A 27990-nucleotide genomic window follows, 5' to 3' on the forward strand; every position below is an offset into this window, starting at 1 on the left:
TTTTCCATTTCTGTCGCACACCATGAATGTTTGTACAATGAAAAAGCCAAACATTGCCAGAAGCAATAAGATCAGTTGATATTTCTGTACCCTCTTAACACACATGGATTCTTTCTTGGTGAGAAATTTTTACACTTCTGTTCATTAATTCTGCTTATTTAGATTGCTACTCTTAAAATTCTGTGTCAAGATTGTCACATCTTAAATACAGATTAAGTTGCTAGAGGTACATTATTTTTTATATATTTTTATATACACACATACAGAAAAATACAAGACTAACTGTTTTTCCACAATATTTACTTTATACACTACTGTAACTATATGCAACTCTTAAAGACACGTTAAGGGGTACAAGAAACTGTTTACTTGCTCTAAATAGTTTGGTCCAATAGTATCTTAATGTAGTGGTTATTCTCGCCCTTCCTTTTACGTGACGACATAACACGACGTACACCACATGCACAATCATTCACCTATCAACAGAGGGGGAGAGGACAGCACTCAGACTAACACATCTGTACACATCTGTACACCCAGAGGTCCAACCAGCCACACACAACTATAAGGCTATAATACAACTATGCAGCATAAATGGTCAACACTGCTGTTCTAAAGTGAGCACCATATATACAGTCGTATATAAAAACATTGGAAACAAAATACACCCGGGGTTAGTTAAAAGGTGCCATTCCAAGGCTGTACATATCAGGAAAGAGTATTTACAATACTTGGAAAAAAGCTGCAACAAATAAAGTTTATTGCCAATGCCCTTTATAAACTCATCTCCTACGTGGATGTTACGCTCACTGTCTGTGAACCACACATCTCGTTTCTGGCCCTTGGTAAGATCCCTGCTCAAAAAATTCAAGCAATTATGTTCTATGGCTTCACCCACACGTCTATGCTTGTAGCTTTTAACTAAACTGCAACTAGAGATTGAAACTTAAAGACGCAGAACACTTCCCCTTTGCCTTGTTCCAGAAGCAGAGCCCCCAGCTTAGCTCACCAGGAAGGACACCCCATGCACTTCAGACTCTCTGAAGTCCTGCAGGAATCACAAGAGCTGGTGTGAGCTGTGGCCATCCTGACCCAGCCACTCTTTGGTGCTCTGCTCCCTCCACAGCAGACACAAAACTCGGTATTGACCATTCTGAAAGTGTTACAAGATGCTCAACAGTGTCAAACTCCTCTGGGACACCCAGGGTCTGCCCAGGGTGCTGCTACATAGTACCCCCAGTTTCACTAGCATTGCTTAGAAGACCCAGTGCACAGCATGAAAAAATAAAACATTCTTGCCCTTCCCAAAACTAGGAATCTGCAATATATTTTATTCTAGATAATAAAATTCCACAAAGTTAATTCATCTGGTCAAAAGTATCCTTTTGTACAGAAATACTCTAAATCAAGACCTTGCCATGGCAATGGGAAATCTGACAGGAAAGCTCAGAGCTGTGAAAGAAACACTTTCCTACAGGCTGTTTTAAATGGACTTTATGAACAAGTGCATTACTGAGGGAAAATCAGTGATGTACATGTGGGGAACAGCAGTATTTTAAGTCCTAAAAAGAGTAATAACAAAACTGTAAATGACAATTTCAATGTGAATCCAATTACCTAAAGGTTTTCCATCCCTTACTGCCTTCTGGAATCTCAGGGAAGGGAGGCGAGAACAGCAGAGAAGGTTTACAAGGTAGAAACCTAAAATACTAAGTGTCATGATATACTACTAACAAAAGTAATTCATACAAATAGTTTATTTTCAGTTAGCATGTAAAAACTCAGAAGTAGACTTAATAATTTACCTTTGTTATATTAAAAAAGATTGTCTGCTTGTAATATTAACATATTTCTATGGGAGAAAGCTGCCTTACAAATCTACTTGCCTCTTTTTTTTTTTAAAGAAAACTGCCTCTAGCAAAACAAGATCTTTTCAGTTTGATTTTTGAGCCACAGCTTCATCTATATCATAGCTTAAGACAAATAGGTGTGGGTTTAAAATCATATTTCAAGATCACTAATTTTCAGTGCATCTTTGCTTTGTACAAGCCTTGGAACATCTGAAAGCTCCCTGAAGAGTTTTCAGCATCAAAACATTATTGCTTTGGTTCTGTTTCAGACACATAGAAGTATGCCACATATCACATATTTTAGTTTTCACAGAAGGTCAGAACAAGAATTAACATTTCATAAGCAAACAAAAGCTTCTCTTTCTAGTTTAAGTGCAGAACATGAAACTTCTAAGTGCTTCATTTACATTAGGATCCAGATCCTTATTTTAATTTCATCCAGATCTTCCATAGTAAAATTATAAATGTAAAAATTACACAATAAAATATTCTGTTGTGTTGAAAAAGAAAAACATATCTGCTAGCAGCATGCAAAGACCATGCATCGTCATACCATCAAGCAAACACAAAATTAAAGTATAATAAATAACTGCTTGAAGCCCACTTAAAAATCTTAAGACAACAAAAGGGGGGTCCGTGACAAGGTGTTCACAGCTCTGACCAGGAAGAATGACTCTGTCAAGCGAATCGAGCTGTTCAAGTCAGGTCATTGTCAAATGACGTGACAGCAACTGGTTTGACTGGAGGTACACAGCAGCCCCTCCTTTGGGTTCCGCTGAATATTCACAGATATCTTTTCACAGAGAGGTAGTTGTAGCACATTGTTTTTCAAGTTCCTGTTCTTTAGCCGTTCCAATTCGTTTGTTGTGGCTGACATTTGGTCGGAAAAAAATTTCAGGCTGCCCAGTGATGAAGGCTGGTTTGCACTTCCGCTGGAGCTTATACACATTTTCCACGTTGATTTCTCCTGTACTTTTACACTGGAAAAGGACAGATTGTTTTGAGGATCAATAATGTATTTCGTGCTGCCGTGAATCTGTGAACCTAGACAAAGGCTCATTAGCTTCAGGCTTTCCACCAGTTCCCCTGCACTTCGGGATGAGAGCTGCATGGAGTTTCCAGATCCAGCGCATCTCCGAGTGGAACCCGAGGTGGTGTTGGTGTTCCCCCCAGAGCCACCGGAGGGACTCCCCCCACCTTTGCTGTTATCGCCCGGGCTCGTTTTGTCCACCCCTCCGTTGCCGTTGCTGGGTTTGCTTTGCCCACCACCGTCTCCCTGGCTGCCAGGGGGCCCTTCGCTACTATCCCGCCTGTGCCAGGAGTAAGTGAACCCGCTGTCCTTGTCCAGACGCCTCCTGCTCTCCGAGTCGTCATCGCTGGTTTCAGAGCTGCTGCAGCTGGAGCCCCGGCCCTGGCTTTTCCTCCGGTGGTAACGTTTGTGCACGGTGCTGGGCGAGGCAATGTTCATCTTTAACCTGCTGAGCTTTGGGGGCAAGTTCTCGTCCATGTCAAACTCATCATCTGACTCGCCCTCCTCGAAGATCTGGTTGAGGACTGGTGCGCTCTTTCTTGAAGTAAGACGGTTTGTAACCGAAGGCTTACGGCGCAGAACAACTTGAGTAGAAAGAGAAATAGGTTTTTTATCTTCCTCATCCTCCTCTTCATCTTCTTCGACTCTGAACAAGCACTTCCGGCCACTGGTAGTGGGTTTTAAGCTCACTGATGGAACTGCTGAAAGTGCTGGCCCGGCCAGTTCAGGGATCTCTTCCTTCTTTGTGGAATCCCCGAGGGCCTTGCTCCGGTGCCCGTTGAGAACGTTCTCAGCCGTGCGAGCCGGTGAGGACTGGGGAACAGTGGCATGGGACAGAGGGGTTGCTGTAAGGTCATCCTCCAGATCCTGGGGCACATCAATTTTTGTCGGCCATGACTGCCTGCATAAAAAATAGAAGATAAACAGGAAGTTTACATCACAGCAAGCATTTCAGAACTTGCAAGGAAGTGTAAGATCTGCACCAGAGAAGCACAAGTACTGACACACAAATTGGGCTGCTGAGTGGCATGTCTGTAAACAACAGTACTGAGTGACTGAGCACAAGGAAGTGTTCTCTGAGAATGTGCATTCCTTTGGAAATGCTGCTGTTTGAAAGGAACCATCTATACAAGAACACAGTTTAGAAATTATGTTGATTACTATCAAATCAAAATTTAAGATTTCACTGCTCTCAGAAAGTGAATTAAACAATAAAAATCCCTGAAATAATTGCATTTCAAAAAATAATCTGAGATTGGTACAGAACCACCAGTACCTAGAGGAAGGTAGAAGCCTATTCAAGCACAACTTAAGGAAGATTGTATTGGAAACTACTTCTAATCTGAAGCTTCTGGGGTTTTCCCCCCAGTATTCTTAATATAAAAATTAGGTTAGAATTAACATGAGTGAGATTGAAAAGGTGAGTCAGATGAAACAGTCTCTCATTCTCACCAAGCTCTATTCTACAAAGTTCCCTTAAATTCTAAACACAGACAAACTGAGATCATACATTTATTTGTCCTTAGCTGAGAATGTGGAATGACACAACTGCATGAATTGAGAACTCAAGCTGCTTAAGAATATGACACGTGAATAAACTGTAAATCCAAGTTGCAAATGTATGACTGTAATAGCATTAGCTCAAATCAAAAGGAAAGTAACATGAGTGTCCATCAGTTTTACAAGTGGGCTGTTGATGTCTTATCCCCAGTATCTTAAGCTACTCTCTAATGATTTGCATTTAACTTTAAATCCTAACATATATTGTAATATTCCAATAATGCACACAGAATAAATTTAAGAACAAAGACTGTCAGTCTTTAGTCTTGCTATTTTAAAAGCCTAATCCAAAAAACTAACATCTACAGACCAACATGGTAACACTGAACAATTCTTCAACTTCTTCACTCAGCATAGGCCCTGCATTTCTTGGCTTTCATTTCAAAAAGTTTGCCAATCTCCTAACTTTACATAACAAAAATACTGTCACTACTGCATGAAAAGCTGTTGTAAAGACCTCTGTTCACATATGGACAGCATATTACAAGACATTCCCAACCATACTTTGTGTGTACCAAAAGAAAGGGCTGCATGGCTTCATGGCCCAGTTTAGAAGCAAGAGGAGGACAACAGCAGAGAACATTTCACACCAAGTGTGACCCCAGGTGTCTGCCTGACAAGCTGCATACAAAGACACAAGAATCACATCAGTTTCCTGCTCTCTGCCATGTCAGGAGGTCAAGCTGAAGGACGAGGGAAGGCTCAGACACCCCTTTGCTGTGGCAGGACTGCATTGCTGAAGCTGCACAGAAAAGGACCCTGAAGTGTGAGATACTGGTCTACACCAGGTTGTCTCCTGACACCTCTCTCCAGAGCTGTACAAACTTTAAGGAGGAGGCTGGACTAAAACCAGAAATAAACTCACCCAGCCTTGCTGCAGATTTGCTTTGAAGCACTTGTGTCGCTTATGCTCAACCAGCAGTGGCAGAAACCTCCATCCCAGGACCCTCCAACAGTGGGACCTGGCTGCCCACACACCTCCTAAGCCTGTGTAGTGCATTCCCTGTGTGGAGTCATGCAGGCTCCTGCCTGTCTCACTGGGAGCTGCTGGTGGCCCTCACCTGCCTCTCTCCAGTGAGGAGCTCTACCTGGAGGGAAGCAACAAAACCAGCAGCTCCAAGACAAGCTGCACAGACAAGAAGTGAAGCCTGGGCTGTGGTCTTCCTTGGTGTCGTGCTGGCACCCTCCTTTAGGTCCCAGCTGTCTCCAGAAATGCTGGGAAACACTGGCCCAGTTTGCTGATGACTTGTGCTCTGCTGTGCATTTTAAACACAATTGCCTGTAATTAACAAACAGGACTTAAATACGCTAGAAACATAACTACAAACATGACAGAAAATGAAGATCTCAATCTTACAGGAACTTGCCATGCTAAAAGAACAGACTGGTTTGTCAGCAAAAATAGGAAGAGTTCTGTAGTTGTCACAATAAAGAGCAAATATAGTATCTTACAGTACTGTAGTTGCCAGGCAATAAACCTCCTCACTACAGTATGTTTATCTCTCATAGCAGCCCATGTTTGCCTTCCTTCTGCCTCTCCCTTTATTCCCAGCGGGCCTGAGGGGAGAGAGGGACAGAAAACAAGCTGCAGGTTGGAAGTAAATTAATTTTCTTAAAATATTTTGAGGTCTCAAAATCAAAGTAATGCACTACTGAGTTGTCTTTTCTATAAGGTCATTCTATAGAAACACTTGGAATTTAGAACCATCATGGAGGCAAAGAACAGCTACTGGGACCATAAGAGCAAGGGTTCCCAAGTTTGTGCAGATGTCTTTGTTGTGAAAATTCGTACTCATAGGGCAGGCTACAGCTACTCCAACTTTACTAATTCATATAATAATTTAGATTCATTGAACTTTTTGTTCCAGTTTCTTATATAACTAGAGCTGCTCTTTACTGTAAGAGTGACACTGAGGGAAAAAACCCCAAGCAATTCAAAAGCCAACTTTATAGTTTTAGAATTTCCATTTGAAGGTGAACTCCAGGTCTTCCTCTAGAGTAATTTGTTTTATAAGTAATACTTATTAGTATTAGGCACATTTGATAGGATTTCTTTTTTCAAAGAAGCTGACATGAAAATGAGGGGATGATCCATCATGAGAGAACTGCTGAGTCAAAGTAACAGAGGTGAGCTCTCTAACACCAAGCTCCAGACCATTTATGTCTGCAGACCCTTAGATGTCTGCAACAGTAACTCTTCTCAAGTACCTGCAACCACCTAAGATAAAATTTCCTACATTAGTGATCACTGAATGAATGATGATTAAGTGTCTTTGTCGTCCCCCGGTGGGACTGCATTCCCACCTGTAACATTCATGGAGCATCAACTCCTAATTCAGGGAGACAGAATGGCATTCAGAAGAGATGCCTCTAAAATCTCAAGCCTGAATCCAAGGTGACAACCATTGGAGAGTTGAACCTGTTTTCCCAAGTCTGTGTCCTTACTCTGTAACAAGTGTTCATTTTTTTTTACATTTAACTTGAGGTAGTAGTATCTTACTTTTATCAGTTAGGCCAAAGAAAACTATGACTGTGCACCAGAAGGACATCTCAGCATTTATTCCTATTAAATGATTTCACATATGACTTTGCATGGAAGTTGCACAGAGAAACTTTTGGAATGAACAAGTTATTTAGTCTTTTTCTCTAAATCATACAGATAAACAACACTGAAGGTGTTGCTGGAGTTAGCAGTGCTAAACATCAGCACAAACACTTAGTATTCTTTTCTCATTAATAAATTATCTACTAACAATTATTATTTGCTAGTAGCAATTACCAGTATTTTACCTAAATAGGCAACTTCTGAAAAGACTGGAGGTTACAGGATGAAAGTTAATGAAAATGCCTCAGTACCTCCTCCAGCTTCACTGGGACAATTGTCAAGATGGGCCAACGAATATTTTATCCAATACCAGCAGATCCCTAGTGATAGTTTAACACTCAACTCAGGAAATAAAAACCACAATGTTTAAGAAAAATAACTGCTCAAAACTTGAATCCTCCAATATCTATGTGCAAGTGGAAACTATATATTTGCCTTTTGGGTTGGGTATTTTGGTTGGTTGGTTTTGGTGGGTTCTTTTTGGTTGGTTGGTTTTTTTTAAAGCATATTCTGCTGTAACTGAGAATGTGGGATGCTTTGATAACTGCCTGCAGAGCAAATGAACTGGCTGAACATAGCAATACCAACTAGATGCCAGAAGCCCAATTCTCTCCTTTTAGTTTTACTGCATCACAAGCTGATGCTTGGAAAATCTCAGGAATCCTTACTATTAGGTTTTTTTAATTCATGTTTTTGTCAAACAAAACCAATCTATTGCAGTATATTTAAGTGACTGATTGAAATGGTAAATTCAATAATTTTTCATAGACAACAGGCACAGCAAGTGACATGAAAAAGAACATAACCTACAGGTCAAATTTAGAGTGATTTCTCATTTATAACTAATTCCATATCAGCAGGTTTATGGATTATGTAACTAATTTTTCTCCAAGGATATTACATAACACAATTTGTATGAGGAGCTGAAGGTCAATGAACAAGCCCTTTTCTAGGAGGTGTGAAAACTTGCTTCTTTAGGTACAGACTTCAAATTGCCTTGTCATTTCTTGAGAAGGGTAGGAATTGAAAATATTATGTGCAACTGATTTCTGAACAGTTTCTGAAGTGTCTTCAGCCCTTTGAAGACATTTAAAATTTGCAATGAGTATTTTACTGTTTTCAAGAAAGCAGTACTTGAGAAATTTAATATTCTCATTAAGACAGTTTAAAAAACAAACCAAAAAAACCAAAACCCCTCCCAGCCATTTAGATTCCTAAATTCTCACCTGAACTGAGCTTTGATGTTGCTGGGGCTTGCAGATCTGGTCTGAATTTCCTTCTCTTGTTTTTCTCGCAGGATCCTTTCAGCTAGTAAGAAGTAAGTAGCAGTGATGTGATTGTATTTGTTAGTCTCCAATGCCCTGAGGAAAGTACAAAACATGAAATAACCCATCCATCAGTGGTTTCTAACAATTGGACATGCATCTTGCAGCTTGCTGTGCTTCCCATAGCAGGAAGAGTGCCTGAAAGCAGGACTACCCATTTCTGATCTTTTGACAAGCATGCCTTAATTTTATTAAAAATAAAGAGCCAACAAGTCCTGCAATTTCAACTATAGTTGGGAGGAGACATCCTTAGAATATCATCCATCAAAAGAAATTATTTTTTTATTTCACATTCTTTAAATGATAACTGTTTTTATTAATGTTCTGCACCAATGATAGGCTCTCCCACTGGCACATGCAACCACAAAGTACCAGTATTTGGTTATGCAACAAATGGAACAAAACTTTCATTATTTTAGGGCTGTCACATTGAGTTTATAGCAAAAATAAGTTCATAAACCAGTAAGCATCACTCAGACATTGTAACAGAAAGGCTGCCCCTGTTACACAGCTAAAAGCTTAGGAAGTGAGACTGCTGCTCTCCCTTCCACATACACAGTTTTTAACTGCTGAACACATTAAAAAAGGAAAAAATATTTAAGACCTCTTTCAATTTGGGGAATATTTTAGAAATTTGGCTGTATTATTCTATTAGAAGCATCTATGTGGCTTTCTAGCAAGCTCCCTCTGTGACAGTGACTATTATGCATTACATAGATATAGGGAATAATATTTTAAATTAACAAAGATTCAGGTACACTGGAAATGTGCTAGGGGAAAATGCTAGAATTTGTCCCCTTCAAATAAGCATGAGAGATGAAGAACAAGCATGGATTCCAAAGCATTTAAGTTTACTCAAGACAGCTACTGCAGGAATCAAAACACTGTTCCAACACATTTTCTTGAAGTTACTCCTAAATTTGGGTATACTTAAGTACTTCTGTAAATATCCTATCACAGAGCAAGACTGCAATACTTTGTTTATTAACTGAATGCCCTGATATTTAAACACCAAAGTGCCCAAGGTTCTCAGGATGTTCTTGAATCAAAACCAAGAGGTGCACACAACAAAGTGCATTGAGGACGCTGCCGACTTACTCCACTATGGTGTCTCTGTCTGCGATGTCCCCAAGAACCATGCGCTGTATTATACTGTTGTGCTCCTCCTCAGACAGGTTTTTGTATGAGACAAGAGGAATATTATATTTGGTTGCAGGAGATGGATCAACTCCTTGGAGCCATGCATGGTTTTCAATTTCTTCCAAAGATGCCCTTCGCTTTGGGTCTCTCTGCAACATCCGTGTAATTAGACTGTGAATAAAAAATAAATCTAAACAAAAATGCACACACGTGTTTAAAAAAGCAGCTGTTGCAAGAGCAACATTAGGAAGGCATTTTCTGCTGTCAGGTCACACAGATCTCCTGAAATCTCACAGTAAACAATGTGATGGGAAACTGTTTAGTCTCAAAGACATTACAAATACTGCTAAACTGAAACAATTTATTAAAACTATAAATACCATAAACACTACACAGTTTTCATTTACAGTACTTGGATAATTCACCTGATTTTTCTCATTTATTTGCTTTTAGTAGGTTTTTATAGGGCAATTACAGGTCACAGGTGGCCTATCAGCCAATTGGTAAAGTAAGAGAAATGTGATTCTTTTATTATTGCTGCTGTGAACAAGTATATGGAATGGTAAGATAAACAGAAATATTTTATTCTGAAGTAACTATCAGAAATTTGAGTCTTCGGTATCCTTGAAAAAAACTGTGATTTGTTCTACCCACATATAAAAAACCTCAACAGACCAGTGCACTCTCTGGGATGATGTAGGGACAAATTTACTAATGAGTTGATACTGAGATTTTACAAATGCTGGAAAGAAAGTGCATGAATTCCCCAAGTAAACAGAGAAAGAAGACTTCATTAGCACAGCACATCTCTGTTCACTTACTATACATGGAAGATTCTTGAGGGAAGTATTTTTGGCTTTGTTCAACAAATATGGATATATGTTTTTGTTGCCAAGGTTACAAAGAAACTCTATTGCTCCAACATGTTCTCCAGTTCTCATATAGTGCTTTTTCTTCCACTAAATATACTATACCATGCAACTTCTGACTGCAAGGCTACACACAAAGCACACTGTTAATCACAAATTTTTAATGTTTTTTGTTTGTTTGCTTTTTCTTTCTGTGTGAGATGATGTATGGATTTAAGAAGTGGAGGTTAATCGAACCTTCTTAAAAAATTCTACAGTAAAAAAAAAAATAACGTTTCTTTTTACTAGCTGCGGTCTCTACCCTTACCCAAGAGGAAAGGCAGGGTGAGACATGGGAGCCTTGAGTTTCTTTGCTTTTGTTAATATTATGACAGAAAGAGAACAAACTCCATATTTAATTTGACTTTTTTTTTTAAACTACTCCTGTAGTAAAACAGCACAAATGCAGCACATGCGCCTCGTGCTTGAAGCTTGTTCATGCATCTCAATCCACAAATGCTTTCACTCCAAGAAGGAAGTTTAAGCACTCCCAGAGTCTTTTCCCTAAGGAAACCCAACATATAGAGGACCTGGGTAACTGGCTGTACATTGTTCATGCTTTGTACAGAGAAAGCAGATCTGGACATGCAAGCAAATCAATGTTGGCAAGCAAAAGGCTGCAATATTAAGCAAAAGGCTGCAAAAGGTAAGTTTCCTGGCCTCACGATGCAGCATCTCAAGAGATTGATTCGATACAATTCACTGATAAGAGCTCCCTCTTAAACCTCTTCCTGTATTGCACTTTAAACCTCTTCCTGTATGTGAAGCTCTTCAAGCTCAGAGCAGCTTTTCCATGTTACTGGAGGGTGCTAATGACAAGACAAGAACACCAGCTATGGCACAGAATTACAGAATCATTAGGGCTGGAAAAGACTACTGAGAACATCAGGTCCAGCCACTAACAGCACCACCATGCTCACCACTAAACCATCTTAAGTGCCAAATTTACACTTATTTTGAATCATCATCACCTCCAGGCACAGTGATTCTACCACTTCCCTGGGCAGCCTGTTCTAAGGCTTGACAAGAAATTTTTCCTAATATCCAATCTGAACTTTGACCTCATTTCCTCATCCTATTGCTTATCACCTAGGAGAAGAGACTGACCCCACCTAGCTACAACCTCTTTTCAGGTGGTTGTAGAGAGCAGTAAGGTGTCCCCTGAGCCTCCTCTTCTCCAGGCTAAACAATCCCAGCGCCCTCAGCTGCTCCCCAGCTTCACTGCCCTTCTCTGGACACAATCCATGACCTCAGTGTCTTTCTCAAGGGCTCAAAAACCAAACACAGGGCTCAGGATGTGCCCTCACCAGTGCTGAACACAGGGGATCACTGTCCTGGTCCTGCTGATCGGACTGTTGCTGATGCAGGCCAGGATGCTGTTCACCATGTTATGCATTACACTCCTGGACTACACAGATGACAGGTAAAGAAAAGAATAGTCATCATGACCACAGCTGTAAAAAACTTCATTCTTTGGCAAGTAACAGAATTCTAGATGCTACTCTAGTTTTTTTGACTGAACCAAATGCATTTTTCAAGCATTTATAAAGGCATCTGGTTCTCTGTATTGAAAATTAAAAGATACTCTACTGTAGATTCAAGAACCCCAACAAACATTTTAGAATAGTCTAAATGATGCAACTGGGATATATATTTAAAGGCCTGAAGGTCATTAACCAATAGGGAAGCATGGGAAATACTGGAACATATCAATAAAAAGGCTCCAGTGAACACTGCAGAAAAACACATCAAAAGGAATAATGACTCCTAAATGGATATGGTATTTCCAGACCAAATATTTTTCTCCCTTGATAGCCCAGGATGTTAATTTGGAGTTGCAATTTCAGTAGGAGATGAGCAAAACTTGCTGTGTGACAGGTTTTGGTAACTTGTTGTTTGGACAGAAATTGGTAAGCAGCAGTATCTTCCTGTGTGACAGAATAATCTCAACACCACCTGGTAATTTGTCCAGTGAAAGAGTTGGCCAAAGCCAATCAGTACTGAGTAATTTCTTCAATTCTTTATAAAATGCATGACAACTGAGTGACTTAAAAGGAAGAGTATCAAGGAATATTCTACACATTGATAATATAGTATGGGGAAGTCCCAAAAGTAATCCAAATCCACTTCTGTGAATGCTTCCGAGTTGTTTAGTACTCTACTTACTCTTTACATTCTTTGGACACATGAGGTGGCACTGTGTATTTGCAGTCCATTATCATAGTCAGAGTTTCACTGTCATTTGCTTCTTGGAATGGTGGTTGTCCACAGACTAACATGAACAGGATGACCCCCAAACTCCATATATCTGCAAATATAAAGTACATATTTAAAAAACCCAAACTGTTGAGGATACAGACATAATTACTATCCAACCCATGAAATATTCTTAAAATGCATTATGGGGTGATTATTGCACTTTTCATTATGAGCATTACTTAGGGAAATTGCAATTCCACTGAGTAGAAAACACAGTAGTTCCATTGCTTGACAGCTTTTACAGTTTTTGAAGGGGGAAAAACCCCAAAATGCATTACTTCAAGGATGCATAACACTTTGAGATGCATTAACACTTTTGACAGCAGTGTTAGATAGAGCTGAAAATAATCTGGTCACTCAGAAGGCAAGAATTCATTACCCTTTTGATAACAAGTAGACACAGGTTATTCAAGAGATTTGAATGCAAAGCACATTCCTTTCTCAAGGACTTGCATAAACTGTTCTCTGCATTGTTTACATGGTACTCAGAATCACAGAATCACAGAATCACTGGGTTGGAAGAGACCTTCAAGATCTGAATCAAGATCATGAGTCCAACCCATGCCCTGACATCTCAACTAAACCATGGCACTGAGTGCCACATCCAGTCTTTTCTTAAACACATCCAGGGATGGTGACTCCACCACCTCCCCTGGCAGACCATTCCAGTATTTTATCACTCTTTCTTCAGTAAAAAACTTTTTCCAAACATCCAACTTAAATTTCCCTTGATGCAGCTAAAGGCTGTGTCCTCTCATTCTGTCAGTTGCTGCTTGGAGCAAGAGACCAACCCTCACCTAACTCAATGAGGTAAGAAATTACAAAGAAACTCACTTATTTCAATAAGACTGATTTTGCTATGTTTTTCCTTCAATGATGTTGTGGTGCTTTAAAACGTGGCACTTCCAATAGTAACTAAATTAGTTTATGTAAAACCAGCTTCTTAGACCAATGATACTACGAAGTAGTGGGTTTGGGTGCTGGGGTTTTTAAAAAAATATCCAAACATAACAATCAACGGTGATTTCTACTACTCTGGGACTCTTCTTGTTTCCTTCTAATTCCTGCTTGTGTAAAATAAACATTTAACAACTCTCTTGCTCCCCAGTGGAATGGCATACCAAAAGATGAAAAAGAAGCACTTTGGGCCATGAAGTCCTGTAGTTGGTTTCTACTCAGTGTAATAGCTAATATTTAGTTCAAATCTTTATTAAGAGCCTGCCTAAGAGAAAATATTTAATGAGTGTCACTGCATTCAATAAAGGAAGCATAAATATTAAGAAATGCATCATATAGCAGAAAAATAAATAACTTGCTCCAATATATGCTTAATAAAACCTCGATGATCTTAAACTTCTGCTACAACTCCATGCTCTGGGAATTTCAGCAGCAATTTTGGGTCTTAAACCCTTAATATGTCACAGATCTGTACCCAGTAAAACCAAACAGCTGAGAAATGTTCGGGCCGGCACTTCCCAGGGGAAAGAGGGGAGGGCAGCCAGCAGTGATCTGGGACACAGAGCACACCAGCTTTTTCCTGGAAAGACTTGCAAGAGGGATCCACATAAACTACCTTCTCAACTGCATCTTGTCCATTCAAAATATTCAATGTGCATTTCATGCTGAAGGATGGCTACAATTTTATTTAATAAAGTAAATCACACAGATTCATCCTGAGAACAATTACTCACTTTGGTAGTTATGACCTATTCTTCTTATGGTTTAGCTGACAGGGGAATAGGAACACTACATGGTAATTTTCTTTAGAGCTCTAATTTTCTAAGTGTATACTATTAAACTCAGACAATTACTGGATTTCTGCTACGCTCACTAGAGCCTCAATCCTGTAGGTACTCAGCATTTTGAGGCTGGCACACCATATCATGCATACCTGCAAATTCAGCATGATCATCACCGTGTTTCCAGATTCACTAAGTACTTTAGTACTTAGATAACTTGAGGCCAGAAAGGCGATGTTTAGGAATGCAGGACTTTAAAAGCCCTCACAAGACAAGGAGGCAGTTTCACCTAAAAGGTCTACCTTTAATTTTGTAAAGTTACTTGTTGTCTTTCTGCTTGTTTAGTTTCCATGCAGCCATACAGTTTTGGTGTATTATCTATCTCCCATCACACAACAGAGATTACATAAGGTTTTTACAAGCACAAAAGACAGGTGAATTTATGCATTTCTGTGACCAGTCATCTTTTGGCTATCACTATCCTTCCTGGATTTTTAACTTTGTCTAAGATCTATGTTGTGATTTGACCTATCCTAGTATTCTGTTCAATACTTCACCACAACAGAATATGATGCTTCCTGTGTCCTTTTAGCATGAAGTATTTTACAAGAGCCCACATAATATTCATTATTACAAACTACATTTGCTATAATAAAGCAATACATACTGGCTAAATGTAAGCCAAGAGAAAAAGTATTGAGGAGGGGAGCAATCTAATTAAATTGTTAGTTAAAAATAAGCATATAAGAAGTTTATACAGAAGGAAAAAGACAGCAGTGTAAGAAATCAAGCTTAAAAACAGTAGGACAATCCTGAGAAAAAGACAGCAACCAAAGACAAGAATTAAAGTTCCATGAAATTACCATATACAGGAAACTCTACCAGACCTTGAAGTTTCAACTGCACTGAGCAGATACTGAACATATAGTTAAGTATTTTCCATTACAGGGTAGCTTTCTAATTTATTTTCTATTTTACACACATGGCTTCTTCTCTGGGCCATGCATACACTTTGCTGTATTTCAATTTGAAAGGATATGTGTAATAACAGGTACTGTTTTAGTTTTCCAGAAGTTATTTAGATAAACATGTATGCACACTTACTTCATAAAAATAGAAAATAAAAAGCACTTTTTAGAAGCAAAATCCAACTGATTGTCTAAATACAAAGAAAACCCCCAAACCACTATTGCTTGCTATTATGCAATGTCCATTAGACATCAATCTTTATGTTTTGACAAATAAAACAGTAATTACTGATTAGCCAGCACATAACAGAGAACTTTGTGTATTTTTTCTTTCACTATTTACTTTATTTTACAGTCTGTACCCATAGGTCTTTCCTGATAAAAAGAGCTGCAAATAGTAAAATGAGATGATTTTAATACAGCTGTATGAAAATAGAACAAAAACTCTGGTTAATAATGAAATATAAATCATGCACTGAACTGCTACTGTATTTCAGTATATCACTAATTCTGTTTAATGCACAAAATATACACTAAAAGGGAATAATGTGTATGCAGAAGTTTTTTAGAAACTAAAAATAGTGCTAAATACCATTTAACCTTGGCATATTATGTAGATATTCTTAGCCTCTCAGTGAAGAGCACTAGAGCAGCAACAACTACACTTTACCTCACTCTTATAAACTACAGGCAAAGCTTCCTATTATACTTTTCTGACAAATGTGTACTTTGTTATCCTTCCAGCATAGCAGATGTTTATTCTGATGTTAGCAAGAAATAACACCGGACAGAAACAATTACATGGCTTCTATTCTCAGCCTATTTTTACAGCTGCAGCTGTAAAAAGATCAACTTCATTGCACCTACAGCCAAGGTGACTAAAATGACTCAGCTTGCAGTGTCATGGACAAAGCTGAGCAGCCTCAGCAAAACTTAGAAGTCTACTAATAACCAGGAAGCAAGAAAAGAGTATGCCTGAGAAAGTCTAATCCACATGTAACACTGAAAAATCACTGGGAGGCTTAGTGCAGACCTTGTTATGTCACAAGACAGATGTCATCTTAGCAACACCTTCACAAGCCCTGCAATACCATATTATAGCAAGCCTCTCATCTCTGGAAGCAGAGCCATTTGGATGTCTGCAAGTGTACTAAGAGAACACATTCAAGAGTTCTGTCCTGCCCTTTCACATGCAAACTCTCCAAACAAGGGGTTGATTCCTTGTCCCTTTTCTGTGCCACAGCTTAAGCAGACCACATCAATTGTTTGCAACTCCTCATGCAACTAAAGCCAACCAACCAGATGACTGATGCAATGCCACCTTTAATGAGGCTCTTGTTAACACAGCTGTACATTTTTCAGTCGAATTCAAAATTCAAAAATTTGAAAATATACTGCAAAAGCACTTAAATATATAGCTTTGTTCTCTAAACATACAATTTTTGTTCACCCATTTAATGTAATAATCACAGTTCATTTTGGAGAATTCCTCTATTCTAGAATAGTGTAATCTGGCTGAAAGATGCAGGATCTTTAAGTAGGGTTGTCTTAGAGAAGTTAATAAAGGATAATCAGAGGTTACTTTATTGTAAGCATATTTACCACATTTTAGTATTTCCCCAAGCAATACACAAAGCCATATACAACAGTGTTCATTACCAGAGCTTTGTCCTGTCATAATCAGTATCAGTGCCAGTTCTAGATTTGAGACCCTTAACTGATGGAACACAAGGAAGAGAAGGGTTACAGAGACCACCTTTAAAGTGCAGATTCAAACAATAATTTATTTTTCACAATTTCAAGTTCTTTTCCTACTCTAGTAACCAGGAATTAGCAGATGAAGGCTTTATGCAAACTGCTTATTTCTGTCTTTCAAAGGTCATCTAATTTGCGCTCTTTAGAAAACTGATGGAAAAGCAGAAATTAGGCCCAACATGCTGCATGCATTTAGCATTCTTAACCACCTGCAAAACTTCAAGTTGTTATAGTAAAGGAAGGCACAGCTCTAATCTGCAGTAGCCAAAATCAAGGTCTCTCAAAAGTCGTGTGAAGATCTCAAGATACAATTTAGCCTTTAAATTGGCTAACTTGAAATTGTCATTGCCATGACAAAGAATAAAATAAGAATAAAAGCAGTAGTAACTAGCTGCAGTAGAGAATATATTTTTTTGTTTTCCAAGTCATTAAATAATCAGAAAAGGACCATGAACCATGACAACCAGGGCTGTATATATGCAACTTCCTTACATAATATGAAGTCACTGCCATAGAAACCAAGTTACAACATTAGCTGTCTGTGCTACGCCTGTCTTGAACACAGGGTGGTCAAACATCTGTCACGTTCAAGTTCGCACACTGCACAAAGGTTATCCATATTCATCTGCTTCACCATTTCATTGGTCACTTACTGCTTTCTGAAGTTTGTGATTTTCTCCTAAAATAAGTACTTAGGACTTCAGTAAGTTACAACTTAAGTGACACCTTCATATTCCCTCAAATTCCTACTGTTCCTCACAAGTCAGGCATTTGTCACACTTTATATATGCTATATGAACTTGTGATTTTAAGCAGTGAAAAATCCATACTCATTTTGGAATAGACACATTTGCATTTACATACATAATGTAAATTGAGTCTACTTACTGAAGTTGTTTATTCCAGACCTTGATGGGAAAAGGGTTGATTTTTTTTCTGCCCTAACTTAAATTTAGAACTGCTCAACAGTTTACAGTGTATATTGCTCAGCTGATAAGATGTATGTTTCTACATAAAGTCTCTTTCTTCAAAAGTGACTTGTAATATTGAGTAAATTTAGCCAGGTTTTATAAATTTCTCTTCACATGATTTACTATAACAGCTAAACATCATAGTTATTTTCTACTAGGAGCCACTTAAGCTAGAAGGAAACAAACCCACTTTTATGGAGATGACAGAATTGTTTACATGTTTATTTTGCCCCTACAGAGGTATTAACAAACAGACTGTGGAAAAACGAAGGCTGGAAATGGACCCCAATTTCCAGGATTATGGGCAGTTACTCTAACCACTGTGTTAAGGCACTGAAGAATGTTCCCCCTGCTGCTGCTACCTCTTCGGAGCACATTTCATGAAGAAAGCCCAATCCATAGAAACCTGCAGAATACAAGCCTTAGAAGAGATTCAACACACCTGTATTTCAACACCTAGTTCTTGTATGCAAAGCTAGATAGGAAAAAAATCTCTGTAAGATCATCAGTATCTCTGCACTCTGGGCATATTCAGGGCTAGGGAGCAACTGGAGACCTGCAGACTGCTCTTCTGAGCTCAAGACATAAAAACCCCGTTGTGAACTACTTCATGTGGATTGAAGGGTGGAATTGGGATGGGCTCAGGAGCAGGTACAGGCTGGCAGCTCACGAGGATAAGTGGCGAGCATGCTTGTTACAAATTAGAATTAAAGAACCTGTTCACAGAATAGGCTGAGGGAAACTGAATGAATACTCAAAGTATAGCACAGCTTCACAGAACTGTCTGAAGAACCAAAACACAATTTAAGAGTAAAAATTCAAATGACAGGTGAAACACTGCAGAAAATGAGACTTCTACTAAAAATAGTGATAAAATATTATATACAACAGTACAAAAGATAAAAGCCAGTATCATACCAGTGAATCATTTGAATGGTGCTTGTTGATACACTTGTGCTTCTAAAAGAGAGTAAGAGAAGTATTTCCACTACTGTATAAGTGGAAATACTAAAAATCTTAAAAAGCTGCATCCCTTGTATAAAGTCAGTAGTAAGAAGGTAGAGAATAATTGTGAAAAAAGAGTTCAGCATTTCGATATATCACAGGTATTTTTACACTGCCATGTGCAAAGACTACTGAAAAATCTGGAATATGCTCAAACTGGACCAGTAAAATTTCAAGTGTAAGAGTAAAGAATAAGGATTACTTTTTCATAGAAACTCAGTTTTTAGCTGAGTTAACTATTCTTTCATGGTTTAATTTTTAATGAAAAAGGCTTTGAATAAATTCATATATTGACCTCTCCAGTTCTCAGAGAGAGGCTACCATCTGTTAACCCAACTTTTTTTGTCTTTGTAAAATGGCATTTATTTTTCCCTTGCTGAAGGCTGAGGAAGAAAACATCCACAATCAAGGCTAACATTTTTAAATTAACATGCAGAACGGGGGTTTTTCTTTGTTTTAAAGCAATAAAAATCCCATCTATATTACTATTAGTACACATAGCAGACAGGAGAATGAAGGGAAATCTTTTCCTTTCCCTTCCTGTCCCTCCAAAAAAAGAGCATAAATAGCAAATGGCATTTAGCAAATTACTTCCCTAATGAGCTTATCTGTCTGGTGAAACAGTCTGTTCTAAGTTATTTCACTTGACTAAGACACAATCATCAGTAACTAAGTCTTATCTTCAGAAGTGATTCCTATTCTCATTCAGTCTGGCAGCCAGTATTCATTCTCTGGAAGCCCCAACATAAGGAGGACATGGAGCTGCTGCAGTGAGAAGGCCATGAAGATGAATGATCAGAGGGCTGGAGCACCTCTCCTGTGGAGACAGGCTGAGAGAGTTGAGGTAGTTTAACCTGGAAAAGAGAAGGCTCTGGGGAGACAAGAGCTGGAGAGGGACTTTTCACATGGACATGGAGTGACAGGACAGAGGCTGATGATGGCTTTAAACTGAGAGAGGGCAAGTTTACATTGCATATTTGGAAGAAATTCTTCACTGTCCAGGTGGTGAGGCACAGGCTGTCCAGAGAAGTTATGGATGCCCCATTTGCTGTCAGTGCTCAAGGTCAGGTTGGATGGGGCTCTGAGCAACCTGCTCTGGTGAGAGGTTCCCTGCCCACGGCAGAGGGTTGGGAATACAAGGTCTTTAAGGTTCCTTCCAACTCAAACCATTTCATGATTTCATGATTTTTCCCTGAAGTCCATAGCATGGGTTTTGCTGGTTGAGTAAAACCACTAAAATAAAAACAATTGGTTTTTTTAGTTACTAATACATCTCAAGTTTCAGTATTTTAACAGAAAACACCACCACTGAAAGGTCTTACTGATCACATGCCTTCCTTTATTCTAAAATAGCCTGTTTTACTCCGAATCATCAGTTCTGCATTTAAAAATATATTCTATCTCCTCTGATATATGTTGGTTAGCCACAAAAAGTTACTGAATCTATATTAAAAAAACAAACTAAACCAACATTTTCTGCATGAATTTCAATACTACTCCTCCAAAAAATAATTAGCCAGAATAAACCCCAATATTAATTAGTTAAAAGGAAGTTTTCTTCTTTATAAAATATGTTCTCAAAATCATTGGACATATCAAAGTCTATACAGCACATACAGCTATTGCACATGTTTCACTGCAATGACTTTGGGTTTTTTTGGTATATAAAAATAATTTGCTTCTGGTATCTTAAAAATTCTTCATGATTTTGGATGGACTATCTTTTCCTACACATTATAGCTGTAGAGTGCATAATTTGTATTTTATTTAGAAAAAATTAACATCTGAATACAGCTTTACACATGAATGCAGAACTTGGGCATCTGGTTTATAACTAGGTAGTACACCACTGATTTCGGTCCCACCAGATCTGTGTTGCCAAATTAGTCAGCCACAGACTGGAAATAATTAATCTGAGTACTTGTTTGAAAGATACATGAAATTAAGCTCCTGGCTGTGGAGATGTATTCATCATAACGAAACCTTGCTGCACAACAGCAACTTGAAATACTATGAAAACAGTTCTCCCATGAGCACAGCAACATGACTGTATCTCTGTATTTAAATTACAGTTTAGCTGATATAGCAGTAACTGAAGCCTATCTTGATAGCTTCTCTGTAGTTTCACTTGGATAAATTATTCTTTGCTTCACCCAGCAGTTTACTGGTGAATGCGTGGAAACTTTTGCCTAAAGTAATCCAGAACAGAACATAAATTATACTTCATAAATATTAGCTTGCTCAGATTTACTGAGCAGTTATCAGGATCACAGATTCCCATTGTTCACTGCAGCCTATCACATCAAAGCTCCACCTCCGAATGCAAGGCTCCAACACCTGCAATGTAACATCCTCAATTTTAAGCACTAAAAATAGTTTCTGGTCAGTACAGTAATTAGATTGATGGAAAAAAAGAAAAGGAACCAAAGGATAGCAAACTGCATGAAAACTGAATTCCTATTTCATTAAAAATAAACTTCACTATCGGCATGCAATATGCCACAGGACATAAATGCTTTGTTATCCTCAAGACCCTGACTTCCTGAAAGTGTTCTACAACCAATTCCTTCCATTTGCCCTTTCTAAAAAGTATAAAAAGTTAATTTCTGATTTGACTCAGTTTTTTCAACAGCATGAGATACACAGCAAAGCAAAGTGAAGGCAGAAAAGCTTGGCCACTAACACCGGTACACTAGAGAAGACAGCAGGACAAAATACACCTAGTACTCACATCAATTGCTTCTGTTTTGCTTCAAAAAACATTTGAAGCCAAGAACTAGAGTGTACAATTCTCCTAAAAATAGACTGGCAATGATGATGAATTTCAGTCAAAAGAGTTTCTCTTACACAGAAGGTGGAAAGTAAGTGAGCCAGGCAGAGCTGGTATCACCTAAACTTGCTAACTCAAGAGACAGGTCCTACCCCTCTCCCCCAGAACTCTACTCCAAGCTCAATATTCCTTCCCTTCACTTCCTGTGCAGCACCTCTTCCACTCAATCCTAAGGGAACAAACAGCTCTGCTAACCCGGCAGAAGTTAAGCCTGCAGAGAGCAGCTTTTCTGTCAGTTTTTGGCTTTCTAACAGTTTTCTGTCAAGTTAGCTGATAAAAGTCAGTTCATCAAAGAGCCAGCCACGCAGCAGAGTGCAGCACAGGAGAAGGGGTAGCTCTGCACTCATGCAAGCAAAACAGAAGGGGAGGCACACCTTATACTGGAAGCAGCCAAGTATCACACTTCCAGCACCCTTCCAGCCTCAAGCTCATTCCATACAGTATCTAAGTGCAAATGATCTGAAGTGCTAAAATACAACAACAAAAAGGGAGATTTTCTAAACCAAACAAGCAGAAATGCTTCTAATTTCTGAGAACTTGGCTACAATCTGATTTTGAGCATACTCAAACTCCAAAATGCTGCCAGGTATGCTCAGTTATTCAATATTGTTTGTGATCTGCAAGTATCTTACAACCTTGTTTTTTTAATACCAGTCAGTCAAATCTTATATTCAGCAGTTTTTTAGTGCAAAAGGTTACTGTATATAGCCACTGGGCACAGGTTGACATTAGTCATTCAGTTTGAGAATAAAGTGTTTTTCACACCCAGGAACACCCAAACCAGCTCCACACAGGCCAGACAGGGTCACTGGGGCTAGCTGGCTGTGCTCAAGCACCTTGTGAACATGGCTGAAGCTTTGAAACACTAAGCACACTCCACAACACTATATTAAAGTAAAAAGCCCTTGCAAATGCTTGATGCAAAAAGGAAAGAAAAGAATTTGGGTTCATTCCAACAGACACAAAGTGGGTCTAAAGGCAGTGTATCACCATCTCAAGAAAGAAGAGTGTATGTATAACAAGGCCCGTTTCCTTCTGCAATCAAAAACCTGTGACTAGGTAATGAAAACGTAGTTTTACCATACTGACAGAAGATATCCAGGTCTGAGTTGTGTAAGCCCCTATCTAACTACTACAGCAGCAGAAGTTATCTGCAAATTCCAGGGCAGCAGCAAGCTGCGTTTGGACTACAAAGTGCCAGTTGAGTAACACCGAGCTACAGTAGCCACAATATTCTTGTTAGTCATGTCTTTTATGAGGAACATCTTGCTACCATTCTCTTTGTGTTGCTGTGATGACAAACTGCAATGCCAAGTAACTGTGATGGTAACTACAATGTTATTTGTGTATTACAGTACTTTTCTAAAGGCCGGTGCTCAACTGTGCTAAATATACAAAATCCCAAAGCTACAATCTGAATTTGCCCATTTTTCATCCCCAGAAGAATTAATTTACTCTGCAAATGTTTCCATGCATTTGCAAAATATCCAACTACAATAACATGAACTTATCACAAGTGTCTATGTCTTACTGTAGCCTACACAGCACTTCACACTTTGTAGAGATGCCAAGCAGTTAAAATAGAACCTGCCCTCCTCTGAAAGAATGAACTCATCGAAAAAACTCCAACTAAATTTTATCACCTAGGAAAGAGGCAATTTCTACTTATTTAATGATCCAATTTCTGTTGACGGTGGTAGAGCAAAAGGAAGAGTACTACCAGAAGCACACAGTTCTCTCTCATCTGTAGTTATCAACTTTTAAATACTGATGGAGCTCATGGTATCACACCACTGCTCTAGACAGAACTCTGATCTAAAGTAGCACGTCCATTGATTTAGGAAATGAACTTTATGTCCAACAACAATCCTCTCACTTTCCTCTTATTGGAACAAATTTTAATTAAGTATGAAAAAAACATGGGAAATCACAAGCAACAGAACTTCTCATTATCTAACTCCCTCAGCTTTTTGACAAGCCCTGGGAACATATGATCATTGCCCAATATTCCTCTTGCATCATTATAACTACAGCATTAAACACAAAAGGAAATGAGAGACCCAAATTAACTAGGCTCTTTTCAAGTGTGCAGACTTTCAAGTGACATCACAAAGGGCAGATTAATCCCTCAACTAGCTGAAACAGTTGTTTTCAAAAAGCATGCTTTTCTATTCTCTTTATTAAGCATAAAACTTAATAAAGACTTGCCCTAAATATTTCAGTTGTTTGTTGAAAGAAAATGTAAATTATCTTCCTTTATATACTCATTCTAATATTATTCATAAGAGATCCAAAAAGCCACATTTGTGGCAACTCTTTGGCCAAAAAAAACCCCATAATACACCCTGATCAGGTTTTGTTCCAATAATTTTTGCAATAATTTTGCATAAATAAAAACAGGTATGGGGTTTTAAAAGCACAATGAATGCAAAGGTACTTTAATATGCACAGAGTGTAAGCAGGGGAATCCATTTCAATTTGTCATTTCAGTAAACTGAGTTGGATTTCAAGTGGTCAGATGCTCACAAGGGGGTATGACCATGTCACTGCACTGGGGAAAGCATGACCTTCTTTTTACTAAGGAATAAGTTTTTAGATTGGTTCAGCAGTAATGTAATTTCATCCTAAGTGGTGGAAGGATCTTTGTCATTGTCAGTCACTATTACTGCAATATTAATAGCCCCATTCAGCCAACAGCTGAATGAGTTCACAGCACTCCACCACTATTTCAAGCTATATATACACACCTTGCACATTACTCGCATCACAATGTAACTGGTGAAATTTCTGTCTTGAAAATTTCTACTTTTGAATTTATACATACTCCTAGCCCACAAGTACAATCTTATCCTAGCATGAAAGTTTATCTTTCAAGTTTAAGAAAGGTTTGCAGAAGCTCATTTCTCAGTTACATAATTACAATTTTAGTGACAGATTTCCTAAACTTACATTTAAGATTTCTTTTGGAGGAAAGAGGGCTTTAAAGAAGGCCCTATTTTCTTCCCCCCACCATGATCTTTGTATTTAAAATACATAAAACATATTTAGAAAATTTGTATAGTGTATCTTACCTTTTAACCCATAGTTAGAAAAGGAAAATCCAGACCCTCCAAGGTCATCATCTTATTGGAATCTTATAGTATATTTTTACTCTGGTAACTGACAGTACTTCAGAGAGATTTCATAGTGCATTACAAAGTGATGAAAAATATGCCACTAAAATGTTAGGATACAAGCACTGCAATTGCTCAACTAGGATAGAAGTTTGAAGTATCCAGTAGCTGAGACAGCATACTGGGGAATAAGTAAGCAAGAACTAACCATGGAAGTATATTTAAATATTCTCAGAAATAGAAGATAACTGGCATCCTTAGACACTAGTTAAAAGAATTTATTTTTTTCCTAATTTTTCTACTGTTCACATCAATCATATTAATGTGATACACACCATATTAACCAGACCTCCCCCTCTCTGAATCCATTCAAAAAATTTCTTTTAGCACTATTCAGAAGTTTACCTCCCTAATTGTTTACAAAGTTCTCTAACAAGCATTATTACATTTATCATTAAGCGGCCCAAAGCATGATTTGTTAACTATATAATTCAGTTTGGACCATCTGGTCATAATGCTTCTAATTCCCCTTCCCCCATTAATCTGCACACACCTCCTTTTTCCCAAGCATCTTCAACTGGGCAGCAATATCAAAACCTAATTTTCTGCTCATCCTCCAAAATTTGACTGCTATTCCATTTTTCAAGAAATAATTCACATAAGGCATTGTACAGAATAATTAACAAATGCACTTTTCCATCTAGTTTTGAAGGCCACTGCTGTCAGTTACACTCATGCTTCAGGAAATTCTCAAAAGGAGATAAGAGAACACAGAAAAACTCAGGAGTTAGGAGCTCTAGTTTGCCACTAATAAAACCAGAACCAACTGATCTGAATCATCTGACTCCAAACAGAAATCATTTTGTAAAGTATCACTGTAGCATCAACATCAATTTGCAAACCCAGAAATAACAAAGATCCAAAATTCCTAATTACAGCACACTTGGGAATGTACTTTCAAGTCTGGAAAACCCAGAGTACAATATCTATTCCAAGACAGAAGCCACAAAGTGCTATTCAAATGTTTATGCAAAGAACCTAAATATTTTACCTAACAGCTAAAAATATTTATGTTTAAAAATAATGCAAGAATTGTAGTTCAACAGTGTGCCTGTCAGCACACAAAATTAGCTGATTGTTCACCTCAGGTAAATTAGCAAAAACCTGGACAACTCTGCCTTAATTTAAACCATCACTACAGTCACTACTATAAAACATAACAAAAGACACACAGCCATGTACAGAGTCCTAATGGGTGCTATAACACCCATGAAAGTATCAGATGCTGATAAAAACAAGAGGCATGTTGACTACCAAAAGCTATTCTTGAAGCACCATTTGCAATTATATGTGCCTACACCTGCCGGGGAAGTGAGCTGCACCTCAACTAACAGATTTAAGCAATCTCTATGACTACAGGACAATATTCAGTGACCCCATCAATGTTTACAGCTATTATAAAAAGACTCTAAATTACTTCTACTACAATAAGCAGTAGACCTAAGAGAGACAGCAAGAGAATTACGTGTAGCAGTCCAGCCTGCACACTCCACTTTGCAGCTAGAAACACGAAGACTCATTTACACATTACTGTTTCTTTTACCTTTTACACAATCAGGAGCAACCGAGAACTCATCCACTACTTTTGGTTCTCAGACAATGAAAGGGCAGAGGTGGGATAGAGGGAGTTGAGGCTTTCTTTAACCTAACTCCCTGTCTCCTCCTCTGATAGCTGAGTTAGTACTTGGTACACATGGCTTCCCACCACCTTGCAGCAAAACATGTAAGCAGCCTGGGCTCACAATGCTATTCTTACATGGCTAAATTGAGCAAAGAAAGTCACTTGTGGTTGGGTGCAAGGGAGTGTGGGGTCTTGTTAAAAATAAATTCGAAACAGGCAACTTTTCAGAAAAGAAGACAGGTTCTCTCTGAGTATTTAGAAATATACCCATTGCATCCACACTATTGTTAATTTTTTAAAACAATTACAATGTATACAAGTGCATCATTTCATACAAAAAGAACTTTTAAGTATTTTTGAGAATGTTTGAGTATCTCCTCCAAACAGAGCTGCTCCAGCATGACCTCATCCACAGCTCGTCTTGGTTGTATTACTTCTTGCCAATTAGCTGCCTTCCAAATTTGGCCTTATCTTGAAACAGAACACAGAGGTACAAGATCATGGCATTTATGTTTATAGATTACTGGTTGAATTCAAAGCAGACATACATACCCACTGCTGGTGCATCATATTCATCCCCAAGTAAAATTTCAGGAGCAGAATAGGCAAGAGATCCACAGCTTGTGGTGAGCTTCTTTCCAGGCTGAAATTTGTTGCTGAAGCCAAAATCAGTCAATTTCACAAGTCCTTGTTTTTCAAAGAAAACCACATTCTCTGGTTTTAAGTCTCTATGAACTACATGCAGTTTATGGCAGTAGGATATAGCATGAACTATTTGAGCAAAGTATTTTTTTGCCAGATCCTCATTGAGGCCTTCCTCGTGTTTCATGATGTAATCAAACATATCTCCGCCATCCCCTAGCTCTAAGATGAGATAAAGCTTTGTCTGGGTGTCAATCACTTCATACAGCCGCACAATGTTGGGATGCTGCACTAATTTCATGCACCTGACTTCTTGAAAGAGATGTCCAGTGGCAAGAGTGTCCAGTTTGGTCTTGTCAATGACTTTTACTGCTACTTTTTCACCTGTAAAGACATGCCGAGCAAGTTTGACCACAGCAAAATGGCCTCTGCCCAAAGTTTTATCCAAGTCATATAATCCTGCAATTTTTCCATCATATCCTCGTTTGAAGCCTGCCATTCTGTTTCAGAAGATGAAATAATATTTAAGCTCTTTGGAAATGTGGTATTTTCATATAAGAGTATCTGATGCAAATAAATAGTCCATAATCACTGCCAAGCATACCTAAA

At 38.5% G+C, this 27990-nt stretch overlaps 1 protein-coding gene across 1 annotated transcript in view; it reads right to left on the minus strand.

Moving 5' to 3' along the window:
- Positions 1-245: 245 nt before the first annotated feature.
- Positions 246-27990, minus strand: part of SNRK (SNF related kinase) — a 39821-nt gene continuing 12076 nt past the window's right edge. Inside the window, exons 3-7 of the mRNA XM_030969885.1 lie at positions 27292-27985; positions 12585-12726; positions 9469-9681; positions 8272-8406; positions 246-3781 (exon numbers count right to left, since the gene is read on the minus strand). Coding sequence (XP_030825745.1) covers positions 2563-3781; positions 8272-8406; positions 9469-9681; positions 12585-12726; positions 27292-27880 — 2298 coding nt within the window. The 5' untranslated portion in view covers positions 27881-27985 and the 3' untranslated portion in view covers positions 246-2562. The remainder of the gene's footprint in view (positions 3782-8271; positions 8407-9468; positions 9682-12584; positions 12727-27291; positions 27986-27990) is intronic.

This window comes from Camarhynchus parvulus, chromosome 2 (assembly GCF_901933205.1).
Source record: "Camarhynchus parvulus chromosome 2, STF_HiC, whole genome shotgun sequence".
NCBI lineage: Eukaryota > Metazoa > Chordata > Aves > Passeriformes > Thraupidae > Camarhynchus > Camarhynchus parvulus.